This window comes from Bubalus kerabau, chromosome 18 (genome assembly GCF_029407905.1).
Source record: "Bubalus kerabau isolate K-KA32 ecotype Philippines breed swamp buffalo chromosome 18, PCC_UOA_SB_1v2, whole genome shotgun sequence".
In the NCBI taxonomy this organism is placed as follows: Eukaryota; Metazoa; Chordata; class Mammalia; order Artiodactyla; family Bovidae; genus Bubalus; species Bubalus kerabau.
Genome location: NC_073641.1, coordinates 14,705,930 through 14,722,981, shown reverse-complemented (window position 1 = coordinate 14,722,981; position 17,052 = coordinate 14,705,930). Strand labels below are relative to the sequence as shown.

Below are 17,052 nucleotides of genomic sequence, written 5' to 3'. Positions count from 1 at the left end.
CAATGAGACCCCCATCTCCAGTGTACAAAACAGGGAGATGAAGCTCACAATTCTTTGTTACATTCACATTCCATTTCAAACCCCTTCACATCACTTTCACAGCCACACTCTCACTCTATCTTTTCTGTTACCATCTTACATTGTTCTTTTCTTCCAGGATGGATCACTTTTAATTTTCTTTTATTTGTGTACCTATCGTCCCTTTTACTACTTAATAGATTCCTTTTCCTGTACCCTCATAAAAAGCCTCCTGCATTGACAATCCTAAGTGCTCAGGAAATAGGGTCACCAGATAAAATACATGACATTCAGTTAAATTTTAATTTCAGAGAGACAAGGAATAATATTTTTAGCACAGAGGTGGCCAGTGTAACATTTGGAGTATGCATATTCAGATTTATTTGAATTCCAGTTTATTTAGGCATCCTATATTTTTCTAAAATCTGGTAACTCTATCAGTAACTACAGCAAGGGTCTGTTCTGAGGCTTTTATGAGAGATGTTGTCTCATAGGTACATGCATGGTAGAAGGGGCAAGAGCCTGGGGCCTTACACATGGACATTAGTACTCTATCCTTTCTCATGCCCCACTTCCCTTCCTTTATTTGGAGACAGGTCACTTGGAGACAGGACCAGCTTTGTAGACAACCATAGGTAGATCTGAGGTGTCAGTATGTGAAAGTCTGTGTGTATATGCCCACTGCCAATCTTTCAGCAGGCACAGTGTTCTCTGTGAACTCAAACAGCAGGAAGTTAAATGCATTTAATGAATGACTGGAAGAAAATGATCAGGCTCTCAGTCTTGAGAGATGACAATTTGGAGGATGATTGGAACAACCAAATGGCTACCTGAGCCCCAGAGCACAGATTTCCTCATAAGCATGACTGAATTCCCTAAAAAGGAATGTTAAATAGCCTAGTGATACTGTTACTTTAAGACATGAAGCACTGACCCTGGAATTCAGGGCTGAATTCACCTGAAGTTTGTAAGGTCACCTGAACTTTCAGAAGTCAGGGGCTAAATAATTGACTAGAAATAGAAAGCCTGAATTCCAACCCTACACTGGTCATTAATTTCCAAGCAGTGCTTGAAGCATTCATGAGACTAATCCTGGCTTAAATTTCTCTCTTCTTAAAAACAAGGGCAATGCCATATTTCGCAAGGCACTAAGTGACTTTGTTAGAATTTAATTTGGGGTGCAGGGCTATAGTTTGGATAACCGTGTTTCCTGAATCCTATCACTTTTAAACCAGGTAGAACAGACATTCACTTTCCTAGTAGGGGTTACAGAGTCCAGGGGTCCCCAACCTCCAGGATCTAAAGCCTGATGATCTGAGGTGGAGCTGATGTGATAATAGTAGAAATGAAGGACACAGCAAATATAATGCACTCCAATCATCTCGAAACCATCTCCCCCCACCTCACACCAGTCTGTGGAAAAGTTGTCTTCCTCGAAACCAGTCCCTGGTGCCAAAAAGGCTGGGGAAGACTGATTAGTCCTTGATTGAGATCTCCCATCCCAGAAACAGGGCATTTTAATAAATTGTCATTTGAAAGTGCTGGACGAGATCTACTATGCAGTATTTGGGGAGAAATTTTACAGCTGTGTCTTAGATTTTCTGTTTATTCATTAACCAGTATCAACAAAGATTTCTTAAGACAAGAATAGTATATTCTTTAGGAAGCATACATAGACATTCAGGAGGAAGAATTTGAATTGTTAGGAACAAAAACCAACATAAAACTAGAAACTGTTCCAAAGAAATATATTTGGAAATACACTGGTGAGTGAATTAGATTGAATATAAATGTTTCCTTATAAAAATATAGAACTTGTTATGAAATTTGGATGTGTCTGGAAGTTTTTGCTTAGATTGTCATATGGAGTTTATTTTCTCTCTGTGGCTGCCTTTGTTCTTTTTGTTTCTCTTGGAAAGCTCTCGATCCCCAATTCCTCCTTGGCCTCTGTCATAACTGTTTAGATGTAGGGCAGTTGTCAGAATGTTTACCATCTCAGGATGCCAGTGACATTTGGGTGTGTCAATCAAAGCATCCTAGCATGCAAAAGAATGTTACTGAGTAGGATTCTTAATTTCTCCAAAAAGTAAGTTACTGACTACAAATTGTTCTCATGTGTACTCAGGTTCATCAGTTTGCTTTGGAAACAGACAGCATTTTGTGGTGGTGTCAGATCCTTTTGGAGAAGGGTTTTAGAAGAGAATATCAAAGCCAGGAGAAGTGACATGATGTTTTTGTATCGTTTTAATGCTGCTGAGCCTTTTCACTATTGTTATGGTTACAAAACAAACAGCTGAACCATATTTAAATATTTGAGGCAATGTTGTTCAGTCGCGTCCGCTTCTTTGCAACCCCATAGACTGCAGGCTTCCCTGTCCTTCACCGTCTCCTGGAGTTTGCCCAAACTTGTGTCCATTGAATTGGTGATGCCATCCTCTATCGTCCCCTTCTCTTCCTGCCTTCAGTCTTTCCCAGAATCAGGGTCTTGTCCTATTTGAGGCAATAGGGATTTAAACAAAGATGGAAAAATCTGAACCTTGGGAGAAATATAAGAGAGACAGAATGGAGAGTTAATATGTATAGACATAAGTATGTGATTCTGTAAAAAGTTTAGTAGGTTCTGTGTACTAGGTGCAAGGTGGGACTACAAAGACAGATGAGATATATTTCCAGCTGACACTGAGTTTCCAGTGGAGGAAAGCATATTGTGTACAGAAATAAAGGGCATTCTATACACAGGCAGCCCCATAGAAGCAGATGGCTGATGGGGGAAGGTAAGGCAAGAAGTGCCCTGGTTGTGGATTCAATGCCAATAATACCAAAATGGGTAAAGCATCTTGGAGGGGACCCGAGCCAGCACTGAACACACCGTGTGTGTGTTCAACACCGCACTGGGCACTTGACACGTGTTACCTACAATCATCCCCACCTGAGGGCTGGACAGGGAAGCTAAGGGAAAGTCATTCATCAAGGGTTTCCAGCGAATAAATGTTGAAACCAGGGTACAAATCCCTGCCTGACTGGTTTCCCGCGCTGCGCTCTTGAGCTCACTTGGTGAATGAATCCCAATGAATTCATGAATGAACCCAATACATGAATGGCATGTATCCCAAAGGGCCCTGAGCTGGAAAGAATTTGATCCAGTTTGAGGATGACACTGAGGAGGAGTGCCCTTCACAGGAAGAGTTGTTTAGCAACGGAAAGTAGAGAGGGTAATAAGCCATTGTTTATTGTGGGCCTTCTGTTTGCCAGATGGTATAACAGGCTCTCAGTTTACATTCTGTGTCCTCACAGTCACCCCAAGATGTTGGTCAGTCATTTCCATTTTAAAGAGCATTTATGGCAACTTGAGGCTTAAGAAGTTAACAAGGTCACGCAGCTACTGTGTGGCAGTAGTCAGGCTTTGAATTTTAGATTTGAGCTTTATGGCTGGGGCCAAAGGCTAGTGGATTTGAATTCAGCCATTTCATTTCATGAGTTTAAAAATTGAAAGTACAGTTGACCCTCAAACAATGAAGTGGTTGAGGATGCCGACCCTCTGCGAAGTCAAAAAGCCTCATGCAACTTAAAGCCAACCGTCTCTAACCATGGTTCCCTCCAGCCATGGTTCCATATCTGCAGATTGAACCCTTCACAGTTTGGGCAGAACTGCAATGTTGACCACTGAAAAAAATCCACAAGTAAGCGGAACCGTGCCATTCCAGCCTGTGTTGTTCAAGGGTCAGCTGTCTTTCCGGGATCCAGAGCAGGCAGCCAACATGTTCGAATGGAATGAAATTTTGGAAAGGGTTGGACTAACTGGTTGAGAAGCCAGAGTATGACAGGGGAGGAGGAGATGGCTCTTATGACTTTGATTATTATTTTAAAAAGATGCTGGTCCTCCAGGAGGGTTTAGAAAGGTGTAGAGAATGCAGAGGAGGGTGAGGAAGGAGAGAGAGGAAGAGAGCACGGGGAGCTGACAAGTAGTTTAACAGCTGCTCCACATATCCGCAAAATGACTCTGAGAAAAAATGGTTCTATTTATTTGCCGTTTCCTTCCATATATCTTCCCAACAGCATTCATCAATATCTGTCATTTCCCAGGGGGTTTAGACATGTCTAGCAATTCATTCTGCTGAATTATATTTCAATACGAGGATGGAGGGAGGCTAGATTGCAGATGTTCACTCTGACCTGTGCCCGGTGTCACTTAGACACCATCCCCTCGCGGCTCCCGGGTGCCCTCACTCACACCGACACTGCAGGCGACGCTGCTTGGTGTCAGATTCATATTACCATGTTCTCATTAGGGTAGCTCTATTTAATACTTCCTTAAAAATCAATTTTAAGTTGTCACGTTAGCCTTTGGTCTGTACAGCTGGAGCTTAGAGCCAAACCATTATGTATTTTTTGATAGGAATTTTATATCCAGACAATCACCCCATGAAAGGTGCAAGGAGTCACTGGTGAGGGCTGGTTGTCATTGCAGGATGGGAGAATTTGCTGGGTGTTGGTCCATCAAACGGAGAAGGCAATGGCCCCCACTCCAGTACTCTTGCCTGGAAAATCCCATGCACGGAGGAGCCTGGTGGGCTGTAGTCCATGGGGTCACTAACAGTCGGCACGACTGAGCAGCTTCACTTTCACTTTTCACTTTCCTGCATTGGAGAAGGAAATGGCAACCTACTCCAGTGTTCTTGCCTGGAGAATCCCAGGGACGGGGGAGCCTGGTGGGCTGCTGTCTCTGGGGTTGCACAGAGTCGGATACGCCGGAAGCGACTTAGCAGCAGGTCCATCAAAAGGCAGCAGTCAAGTACTAAAAACAATAGGAACACCAAAGCTTACTAAGCTCTGTTTCGTGTATTAACTCATATGATCCAAATAGCTTCCCTTATTAGAATTTGGTAATCTCACTAGATGAGAAGAAATATTTCTTCTTTCAGAACAGGTTAAGGGAAAAGAAAAGAAGCCAAATATATTTCTCTTTAAGTGTAGATCTGAATTGTTTCCACTTAAAATAGACCACGTGTTGGCATTTTTGCCCTTTTGTCATTCAATGGCAAGGGTAACAGGGTGTCTCTCTGTGACTGGGGATGAAAAGACCACTGTACTGTTGAGTCATCTTGACACATTTTCCAAAGTTACTTTTGATTAAAAACTGCAGTCGACAGTGGCAGTGGCAGCTTGAGTTGCTGCTCCATAGCCTTGTGGTTTGTCCAGGGGCTTGGATTTCCATAGTTGTGTGTTGTTCTGGTATTTTTCTGCGGTCCCTAGCTCTCTCAGGGTATGGAATTAGGCTTTAGAGACTCCTTGACATATTTGTCATGGACCCAGTCAGTCTGAGCTTGCTCTATCAGTTAGCATCTGCTATTTGCTCTGCTTGCTACAAGCTTCCTTTTGAAGTGTCCCCCTAACTTTGTCAGGTTTCCCAGGTGGTGCTAGTGGTAAAGAACCTGCCTGCCAATGCAGGAGATGTAAAGGACACAGGTTCTGTTCCTGGGTCGGGAAGATCCCCTGGAGGAGGGCATGGCTCATCTGCTCCAGTATTCTTGCCTGGAGAATCCCATGGACAAAGGAGCCTGGCAGGCTACAGTCCATAGCATCACAAAGAGTCAGACATGAGTGAAGCAACTTAGCATGCGTGCACCTTGTCACCTCATCAGGCCCATGTGGTTAGTAATGTTGCCTTGCCATTTCGTGTTTAATATAGAATGCTGCTGATAATATTCTAAGAAGTGAAATTGGGCATCTCTGGTGGGGATGGGTCTTAGTAGTCTGAAGACTCGACTGCTGCATTGGGAGATTAATTTGAATCAGACCTTGATACCCCATTGGCATCACGGCGCTGTGACAACCAGCCTCCCTAAAAGTATGTGTTCTCTCTTCATTTGGCTTTCAGTTCCTGTCAGTGGATATCCCTGGCTAGTAGGCAGTGATGTCTTCAAGGACTTGGGGTCATGCCTATGCTTTGGACTTTTCTTGTGTGAGTCAACACACACTTTTTTTTTTTCTTTTTTTAAGGCTAGAATAGCAGCTCAATATAGGAGTCAGTGAACTTCAGCCCTCCCTGGTCACAAGTCTGTTGGTTTCTCAAATTATATTTATTTATGCCATTAAGAAGAATGATTTAGCAGCATTGTCAATGCTGTCTAGGTATAGTTATTCTTTTGCAGTGGGGACAAGAAATTGGAAGTCAGTCACCCATGTGAGAGGGAAGATGAAAGAGACCGTGTCTCTGTGTTGCAGCAGCCCAGCTGAAGATGAATAAAGGGAGCCTGTAATTGCCTGTGAGCACGACAGCCACTATGATGCAGGAACCGATGTTTAGGGCTGAGCAATGGGGCATAAAAGAGGAATATCCTGATGATGATGGAGTGCACGTGGGGCGATGGCTGCTGACTCGTGGACTCTGTCCAGGTACCGTCAGTGTCTTAGCACGCTCTTTAAGCTCTCTCCATTTTGAAAGTTTGCAGAGGTCTTGAAAAACTCAGTTCCTCTGACTAGTAAATGATTTGGAGGGCTTAAGTATAATTTGAGTATAATTTGTGAAAGCAGGTCCTGATGGAGTTCACTGTAGATACCTTCTTTTGGACAACAAAAGGACCCCCTCATTTTTTCCTATATAAGGTATGATAGTTTTAGCTAGGCAAGGGAGGGTGTGTATGTATATGTGTATGGAAATATACACTTGCTATTTTAACCTTTCGTACTTTATAGTATATTAAGTATACAATTCAGTGGCATTATTAAGTACTTTCGTATTGTTGTGCAACAATCACCACTATCCATCTCCAGAAATTTTTCATCAAATTGAAACTCTGTACTCATTAAACAATAATGCTTCATTCCTGGCTGGGCCTCCTCCCCCAGCCCTCCAGTAACCACTGTTAAACTTTGTATCTCAGTGAATTTGACTATTCCAGGGACCTCAAATAAGTGGAATCATATGATATGTTATAATATGTGTTCTTTTGTATCTGGCCTATTTTACTTAGCATGTTTTAAGGTTCCTTCATGTTGTAGAATGTGTCAGTTTCTCTCCTTTCAAAGGCTAAATCATAATCCATTGTTTGTACATGCTACATTTGGTTATCCATCCATCCATCCATCTATCCATAGACATTAGGGTTGTTTTTACCTTTGGGCTAGTGTGAATAATGCTGCTTTGAACGTGGGATACAAGCTTCTGTTTTGAGTCCTTCCTTTCACTTTTTGTGTGTATATACCCCAAAGTGGAATTAGCAAGGGAGGTTTCAGTAGGCAGCAGGGAGGGTGAACTGGTAGATGTGAACTTTCTGGGGACTGCTGTGGAGCTTCCGTAGATGCTGGTGACGGTAGAGCCTGGTGACAGCCCAAAAAAGAAAGCTGATGGATGAGAGACGGGAGCCTGTGGCCCCCTCTGCGTGCTTGTGGCGCCAGCACCGTGCCAGCTGCCCACTGTTCTTTTTGTCCCAGCTCTTGCCTCTGTAATGCTGCCCCATTCTCCGTTCCTCCCTTCTGTGGCTCCCCCGCCCCTCACCAAAACCCTTGAGAGCAACACACGGGCCACCTGAGCTTCCCTTTCTTCCTGGTGGCTACCTTAGAGGGATAGTCAAACTTTGCCAGCATTCTTATATATAACTGAGCACCAGAAGCCATTTCTCAAGACTTCTTTGTATATAGAGTTCCTAGGTCTATTTTCCCTTTACTGTCCTATTTGTAGTCAAGAGAAGTAACCCAAAATGTTAAGACCATAGCCTGACTGCTAAATCTGTATTGCATTTCAGGTGATAGGGAACTTACTGGAGGCTTTTAAATCTAAGCAGGTACCATTATTCTCTGATGCCAATGTAGGTCTCCAGAGGCTATATTTAATTCTTTATATAGCCATTCTGCTGAATTTGTTGCTGACCTGATATTTTCCTACTTCAGAGGGATACTTCAAGCATACATCTTTGAAAGCATACATCTCATGTTTGAGGACATGTGTTTATGGAGGTCTTGCTTCTTGTTTTTTTTTTTTTTTTTTTTTTTTTAATTTCAGGATGAAAACAAAGGAAAACTCAAACCAGGAAAAAGACCATATGTAACCTAGATAGAACCAAGGTACAATCTGAGCCTTAGTAATGTACTTATTTTTGTACATAACCTTAAAAGGTTGCAGATCTTTCTACTCTGTTGAGTAAAGACCCTGTGACCAAAACAGTGACAATAATCAGTATAAAACTCCATTCCAATAACCCATACCTCTGTGGTTTAAGCTTGACAAATTCTTGTTTCACTCTGACCAACAGATTTCAGCTTTAATATGGACCTCTCTTTATTGCCTCTAAATTTCTAGTTATGTCAGTAGACAGTACCTAATAAAGGTTTTAATAAGCGTATTGGAATTTTAGCAATGTGTTTCCAAAAAACACAAAGCTGATCAAAGTTCCAGTTGTAACAACAAGCTTGATGCAGCATTCAAATAGAGCAGCCAGATTGCTAGGCAAGCTCACCTCTCCTACAACAGAGTGGGAATGGTATTATCCATTAATTTCCACCCTGTGCAGCTGAATAATGCATTGACAGATGCTAATTTTCTTAAATCGTAGGCAGCAAATGATGCATGAATACGGCAGCAACACACTTTCCAGAGGCTCTTGGTAGTCATCAGAAAGAAAATTTGTATAAAGTTTGATGTAATCACTATCAACTATGGCACAATGTTGATGCCTTCTAATGACTGCCTTAAACCCATCTGTTGTCCTCTTTTCCCTATTAACACTAATGGGGGTCCAGGCAGGAATAAAATACTCCAAGTGTTGTGCTATCAGACCCTCCAATTTGTAACAGTCCTTTGATTCCTAGGATGGGACTAGGAATAACATCTAAAATCTTACCTATGACAGGATAATAAACATTATGTAAATGCTTCTTAATGTGATTATTTGTTCCAGTGGATTAACAAAATTTTATGTCTTGCTCACCTTGCCATCCCTCATGTGTTGCATAGCTCTTTGGCTTATTTTTTTAAGTTTATTGAATGTTCATTATATGATGTGTTTTCTTTTTTTTAATTTTAGCACCGCCCTATAAGTTTACCCCTGTTTTACAGCTGAGGAACCTGAGGCTTGGAGAAGGTCTTAAATAAGTGACCCCTCAGTTTGGGGGGTCAGAATGGGCAGTCAGCATTTTTGTATGTAAAAAATTATTGTCTTGCCATAAAATATGAATTCTCACATATTTAATATGGTATGTGCATACATGCTCAGTTGTGACCGACTCTGCGAACCCATGGGTTGAAGCCCACCAGGATCCTCTATCCCTGGAATTTTTCAGGCAAGAATACTGGAGTGGGTTGCCATTTCCTCCTGCAGAGGATCTTCCTGACCCAGGGATCGAACCTGTGTCTCCTGTGTCTCCCTCCTGCATTGGCAGGTGGATTCTTCACCACTGTACCACCTGGGAAGCCCATTTAATACGTTAATATATTTCCACTTATTTCAATAGTTAATATATTGCAATATATTAATACATATTTCAATTGTTATTATATATCAATAGTTATTAACCAGTGGGTGCTTGTGAAGTGCATGCCTAAGGAAAGATATGGGGGTTCTTTTATAAGGAACAGACCTGCTGGGGAGAATACCAGGCACAGTGCTACTTCTGCTGCAGGGTTACCAACCACACGGGCCACAGTCCTCATGAATCTTGGAGGGATGAAGCTGGAGTCCCCATACATGCAGCCCATAGAGGAGAATCTACGGTTTGGTTACTGTCTTTTCATTGTCTTCATGTGTTTTTTGGGAAAGAAGTGCCCACTTGTTCTTTCATCATTCAACAAATATTGAATGAGTACCTGCTATGACCAATTACTGTGCTACAGCAAAATATCAAACATGGTCTCTGTTTTTACTGAGCTTCATTACTATGTGACTATTCACACCCATCCTAACATAAAGGTGTATATCTTATGTGTTGATAACTAGTCTAATCCGTGCACTGAAGAAGTAATACAATGTGAGTTGGTTCAGCTGTTTGACTTTTAAAGACATACACATATATATGAGTTCAAGGTTGATGTAAATTGCTCATTGAACCTACACTGACATTAATGTCCTGCTTTATGCAAATGGATACCATCATCTGTCCTGTGGACACAGCTGGATGAACACCAGTAGCTTCAGAGACAGAGAAGCTGGGAGAAAAGGGCACCAGCCCCATTTCACCTTGAAAGGCTTCCAACTCCTCCTTTTGTCGGTCATGATCTTCGTAGACAGTTTCCTAGTGCATTCCTATATCACTTTCCATATTAGCTGTTTTAAAAGTACATTTCTAAATGCACATGTTCATTTCCACAATGCTGAGGATGCTTTGTATGTTTACATATACATATATATATATATATATATATATATATCCTCAACTCCTCAACATAGTAACAAGACCCTTCCTCTTGCCCTACAAATTCTGGAGATGAAGAGACTTACCTGGGTTTATGTGGGAACTTGGGATCAAAACCTAAAACTGAATCTCCAGACTTGAAACAATCTGCTTCCAGGTGCTATACAATATAATTGTAATGTACGGCTGAAATGGTATATAAGGATTTCTACAGAAGCACTGCCATTCTGCCCACTACTCATACTGCCTTCTTTTTATCCCCAACAGGCAGGTATCTCCTTCCAAACCCGGCAGCGGGGCAAGCCTGGGCCACCTCTGCGGAGACGTCCAACCTCGTGCGCATGCGCAGCCAGGCCCTGGGCCAGTCGGCGCCCTCGCTCACCGCCAGCCTGGTGAGTGTCGTCGGGCTCTGTCTGCGGTCGGTTAGCTTTGCTCCGTGTTACCACCGACGTAGGGAGGTCTAAATTCATTGAGTTTATCGCTCTAGATTTGAACTTAAACCTACATTTAATGTTAAGCTCAGATTTGACACTGAAATTTTTTGTTTCCAGTGTGCTGGTTTTTACCAGATTCTCCCCTTCAATCTAAGTTGGAATATTTTTGTAAACTTAACTCTGTCTCAACTTTTCCCTCGAAAGAAATGAAAATGGTTCTCAGCTTTTTTAAAGCAAAAAACTTATTTGAAAATAATTTCAAACTTACAGGAAAGTTGCACGAATAAGACAAATACATACAGCGCCAGCTGATCCTTTGCCTGGGTTTAAGTATTAACTCTTGCCTATTTGCTGTACTGATTTCTCTCTCCGTGTATATGTATATACACTCGCATATAATGTTTTGAACTCTTTGAGAATAGGTTATATATATCATGGCCTTTTGTTATCGCAGGTAACTTCATTAAATTTGTGCATGAAAGAAGTCTTTTATCTGCTCTGCCATCTGTATTTCATTTTTATCAATTGGCCCAATAATGTCCTCTATAGTATTTTCCCTCCTTCAGCAGAGGATCCAGTCTGGGGTCATGTCTTGTATTTAATTATCCTTTAATCTGGAAACTCTCCCCAGTGTTTCTTTGCCCTTTATGACGCTGACAGTTTTGAAGACTAAGTGACATCCCCACCCCATTTTTTAAAGGAATATTCCTCATATGACAGTGTCTGGTATGTCTGATGTTTTCTTACAGTGAGCTTTGGGTTTTACATTCCAGCCCAGAATGTGACATTGGGGATGTTGTATCCTTTCAGGTCATGCCATGGGCAGGTGATGATATGTCCATCTGCCCATCATTATGATGTTAATTTTTTTCACCCAGACAAGGCATTGGCTAGTTTCTCCACAGTTAGAACTTTTCTCTTGCAGTCAATAAGCCTTTGGCAGGGAGACACTTTGAGGCCATCCAAGCATGTTTCTTCTTATCAAAAATTTCCTTTGGATTCCATATTCATTGGTGATTCTTGCCTGGATCCTTCTCTTCTAGAATCATTGAAAATGGTTATTATTTTCAGCTCCAGCACTCTCTCTACACCTACAGGTTGGCACATGGCATAAATATTTATGCATTTGTTAGAAGCATGGGCTCCTGCTGCTGAGTCACTTCAGTTGTGTCCAACTCTGTGCAACCCCATAGACAGCAGCCCACCAGGCTCCCCCGTCCCTGGGATTCTCCAGGCAAGAACACTGGAGTGGGTTGCCATTTCCTTCTCCAAAGCATGAAAGTGAAAAGTGAAAGTGAAGTCGCTCAGTTGTGTCCGACCCTCAGCGACCCCATGGACTCCTATATTCCTTTAAAAAAAAAAAAGTAATATAGACTTTTATTTTTAACCATGATGCTTATGAGAATTTTGTTTTCCAGTGGGCCCATTACTTTTCAACTTTAACCTTTGGCACAGCCTAGAGGTCTATACAGGTTGCTTTTGTATTGGTGGTGGGATTATATGGTATAGGAATAGATTTTGAAATATCTTTTACTGATGGTGATGCAAATGATATGTCAGTGCCTTATAATTTTATACACTGATAATAAATCATGGGAGATATTTGAAAATCGTTCAGTAATGTAAGAGAGATCTAATTTAGGTCTAACCTCTAATCCTGCTTTTGTCGTTAGGTAGCTATATACGTTTAAGCATATTGCTTAGTTTCTTAGATTTTATTAGCTCTTCAGCAAACTGTGAGATGAAACAACCTATTAAACAGTCTCTGGAATTCAGCATTGAAACTCACTGTTTCTAGTTTCAGAATCATAAAACTTCTGAACATACTGGATAGTTATCCCTGAAAAGTTTCTTTGAGGATATTTTATGACTTCAAAATTGACTATGGTCTTTAAATCAAAATGTATCTTTTACTTCTCAGGAAAATGTGGGGGCTTATTTTTAAAGGTTCAGTTAAATGATGCATTTTAGCATTTTCCCCCATCCCATCCCCGAGTTCAGTTACTTTTCCTTCTTGAGAAATTTTTATTAAAAGCTTATTTTACTTTTGTAAGCATTTACTTTTTAAGGAAAGAAGAAAATTCCTCACAATCAGTGATTTTATTTTTTTTTAAACAGAAGTGCTTTGGGGGCCACTACAATATTATTCTTACATGTAAATAGATAATCCTGTACGTTTATTGCCAAGTAAATCATTCTAATTAAAACAACACTGCCACAAAGTAATGTGTCTAATACTGGTAGTTATGTACTCAGACTAGAAACTGATTGATTGATTGATGAAACACATGTCAGGTGACCTAAGATATTTGGAAATAAGATACAAAACCAAGGAGAAGAGCATTCTTATCAGAGAGTCACTTGTCAGCTTATTTACCCTGCAAGTATTTACAGGGTTTAGGAGCAAGACTAGAGAAAATGTTAAAATACCATGAAAAGCAAAGTTAAAATAGTACCTGGCACCTAGCAAGCCTCAAATATTAGCCAGAGTAAAAATCACATGTGGCACCAAAGCCAGATGGTGACTCACCATTTACTACTAGACAGTGAGGGTTTAAAATGTCACCCTCATCATATCTTTTCTTCAGAGGTTTCCTTGCTTCCTAATTGTTGTCTAAGGAAAACCATTTGCAGGCTATTTGACCATGTCTTCTGTCCCCCACCTTCTGGCGTTTCATGAGCAGGAGCAGCTGGAGGAGAGCTGCCAGGCAGAGCACCGCCTTGATTTCCTCATTGTTCGGCAGCAATTTGCTCAGGTTTCTCTGCCATGTCACTTATTTCAGCATGTCGCTCAGTATACTTTCATGACTTTGCCTGTTTTTTTTGTGCCCTTTGCAGAGTCATTCAAGTTAGTCTATGTTTCTTGGATTGGCTTATATCTAAATTATGCTGATTACACCTAACAGATTTGATAGAGAATGATGCTGGAGGAGTATTAATGTATATCTATTAGACCTTTTTCTTTTTCCTTTCTATCCCCCTTTTTCTTGTCTTCAAAATAAGCCTTATGTTACTGGAAGTGCATTGTACAGTAGAACATTGTTAGTTGCTCATTCATGTCTGACTTTTTGCAACCCCATAGACTGTAGCCCACCAGGCTCCTCTGTCCTTGGAATTCTCCAGGCAAGAATTCTGGCATGGGTAGCCATTCCCTGGGATCGAAACCGAGTCTCCTGCATTGCAGGAGGGTTCTTTATTGTCTGAGCCACCAATACAAGATGCTTCACTCTCATTCTCTCCTGGCCACAATAAGCCCCATTGCCCCCATCTTCGAGCTGTAAGTTTACCTTCCTTCTGACTCAGCGTTTATCAAGGCCCACCTCTGTTTTAGTTCTTTGTGTTTATGCCTAATATCCCCCTGCTAGACTGCACGTTCCTTGAGGGCAGAATTCCTGTCTGATCTGACGTTCTGCTCCTCACTGTTCCTAGCACAACATCGTGCATATAGGAGACATTCAGTAAATAATATTGATGGAATGGATAATCACTAGTGGAAAGTGACAGATTCCTTTAGTTGCAAGGCTGGAGTGATGATGCAATTCTGTATGCTATCATGGGTGTCTAATTAAGACCATCTATCTAAAGTATTTTTGGTTTTGCTGTCCAGTGCATCTTATAATCGTGATTAGCCTCAAAGTCCATGTAATGGACCAAATCCCATTCGGTTGTAAAGAATGCGCCTGCCAGTGTAGGAGACATAAGGGACATGGGTTCGATTCCTGGGTTGGGAAGATCCCCTAGAGTAGGGCATGGCAACCCACTCCAGTGTTTTTGCCTGGAGAATCCCACGGACAGAGGAGCCTGGAGGGCTGCAGTCCATAGAGTTGTAGAGGGTCAGACACAACTAAAGTACACAGGCACGCTATTGAAAGTTCCATATCAGCTGCTAACAAAATACGGTGACAAAATGAAGAAATTATCACAGCCCATATTCAAGGAAGTTTCCTTAACTTGTTTGTGAGTAGTCATGCAGTCACATTGGTTTAAGTATTTTGTTGATTCTTTGAAGAGGAAAGTTGAGGCAACACATATGTTCAAGTGTGGAGAACTTGGTAAAATCAGAATCAACGTGGTTTATGTCTAAATGACAGGATTACATTTGATATCACAGTTTTATGTTCAACACAACAATAGAACATGTGGGGAAAGTATAGACCCTCAATCTGAGAGGTAGTCATATGTTAGTAAGATATAAATGAAGGCCATGGTTGGGGAGGTATGAGTTTCAGTGAATGTATGACCTAGAGTGATTTAAATGCCATAGGCAAGCTTCAAGGTAATGCTAACTACCTTCTCAAGGAGGAGATTAATTCCTAGCCGGAAGTATCTAGTTTTCCTTGGCAATGCTAAATGTAGTTGTGTTCCTTCTCCCAGACACATTGGGCATTTCTGATAAATGGCACATTGCCAATTCATCCTAAGCAGCCTGGTAGCTGGCAGAATACATGCTCAGCCAGTGTCCGCCTGCTGGGGCACCAGCCGGGAGTGCTGATGAAGTGTCAGATGTATACCTCGTATACATTAATCTGAAGAGGGGAAAACTCATTTCCCCATTTGCTTCCTCCATCTTTCTGTCCCTCCCCACACACATGGGTAGTTTATCAAAGAAGTCATAGTCGTCAAAAGCAGGGGATTTATACAGATGCTGCTTTCTGGTAAGAAAGATGGAAATTTCAGGAGGCAAAGCAGGACCCGGGGTAACTTATTTTGTCCGTAGGAAAATAAGGTTGTAAGCCCTGGTGATTAAAGTTTAGAAATGGTATATGTAACCATCATAAGAAATAGTCACTTCTTTTGTTCTTTGGAGTGGTAGATGGATGGCAGAAACACAGTGAAAATTAGTTTCCAGTATTTTCAACAGTTTTCTGTTTGATTTGAATCATGTGACTCATCTGTTCTGATTCTTGTGAGCATCCCTGTCATATTCTTTCTTACTGAGCGCTTCTTTGACCGTTCTGTTTGAAAGTCTTTCCCTCACTGCATGCCACACACCCCACTTTTCTCAATAGCTTTATCTCCTTCCAATACACCACATAATTTGCTTATTGTATATCTCCTATTATTCTGATGAAAAATTCTTGAAGACAGCTATTTTTTTCTGTTTTACCGAGTGTTTCCCTGGGGCCTAGAACAGTCCTTGGCACATAATAGGTGCTCAGTGAAGGCTTGTTGAATGTAAAAGTAAATATATTTCCTTTCTTTACCTTTTAAGTGCCCTAGAACAGACTTGTTTATTTTTTGTTTTTAATCTGTATTTTACCTTTTAGGTTTATATTGTTTAGCCTAATCAAGAAGATATTCCTCAAGCCAGAGAGTAGTTAATTTTGAAAACTGTGTTCAGGAATTAAACTATAATTATTCAGTTGGGCAATGAGAAGCAGAGTGTTTTAGAGATCAGCTCCAGTTTCTACCACTTATTGACTGTGAGAGCCTCAGTTTCTTCATCTGTGAGGTGGGGCTAGTGGATCTAGTTGCTTCATAAGTTTATAATGAGGAATAAATGAGCAAATTCTTGTGCGCTGCTTCGCACAGCATCTGTGACTCAAGAAGTGCTGATGTCAGCGTTCCTGGGGTTGGTAGAAAAAATATTTCCCGGGGTTGTCAGCTGGTCTTAGCCTAAGTGGTATTGTCAGAAGGGAGGAAATCAGATCCTTTGATTTGAGTAGGAGTTTGACCATTTGGTCCTTAGCTTTTTGCAGGCTTGTGAATGCTAGTGGTTAAGAACACACCTGCCAGTGCAAGAGACAAGAGAGATGTGGGTTCAATATCTGGGTCAGAATAATCCCCTGGAAAAATACATGGCAACCCACTCCAGCATTCTTTCCTGGAGAACCAGAGGAGACTGGCAGGCTACTGTCCACTGAGTTTCAAAGAGTTGGACACGACTGAAGCAAGTTACCACAGGACAGCACAGACCACCTTGTGGTTTCTTTCATCCTTATTTTCACTCTAAATTCACCAACCCCACAAACTGAAAGTTTGTTTTTTTTTTAAGAACAGTTAACTGTTTTTAGGGGTGGAAGTACTTTCAAATATTGTTTTTCAATTTTTAATATTAGGTTAAATAGTATAATTTTATGTTTCTTCAGTGGCCCTCTTTTGACACTGTATCCATTTCTTTTAATGGAAAAATTATGTTTCATGATGTATTATAAATATTAAAACCAAACTATTTAAACTGTAATATATTCAGAGAGCCTTAATGAATATTCATCTTTTCCATTTGCAAAAGTGCATTATGAAGAGTCAGGGA

At 41.1% G+C, this 17,052-nt stretch overlaps 1 protein-coding gene across 8 annotated transcripts in view; it reads left to right on the top strand.

Moving 5' to 3' along the window:
* Positions 1–17,052, top strand: part of MAST4 (microtubule associated serine/threonine kinase family member 4) — a 613,695-nt gene that overhangs the window by 189,748 nt on the left and 406,895 nt on the right. For 3 of the 8 annotated variants that reach the window (XM_055554694.1, XM_055554693.1, XM_055554691.1), the window contains exon 3: positions 10,633–10,757. In XM_055554694.1, the coding sequence (XP_055410669.1) occupies positions 10,633–10,757 (125 nt within the window). Of the gene's footprint in view, positions 1–9,586; positions 9,733–10,632; positions 10,758–17,052 lie in introns of all 8 variants that reach the window. The other 5 variants (XM_055554690.1, XM_055554692.1, XM_055554701.1 and 2 more) reach the window with 3 other exon arrangements.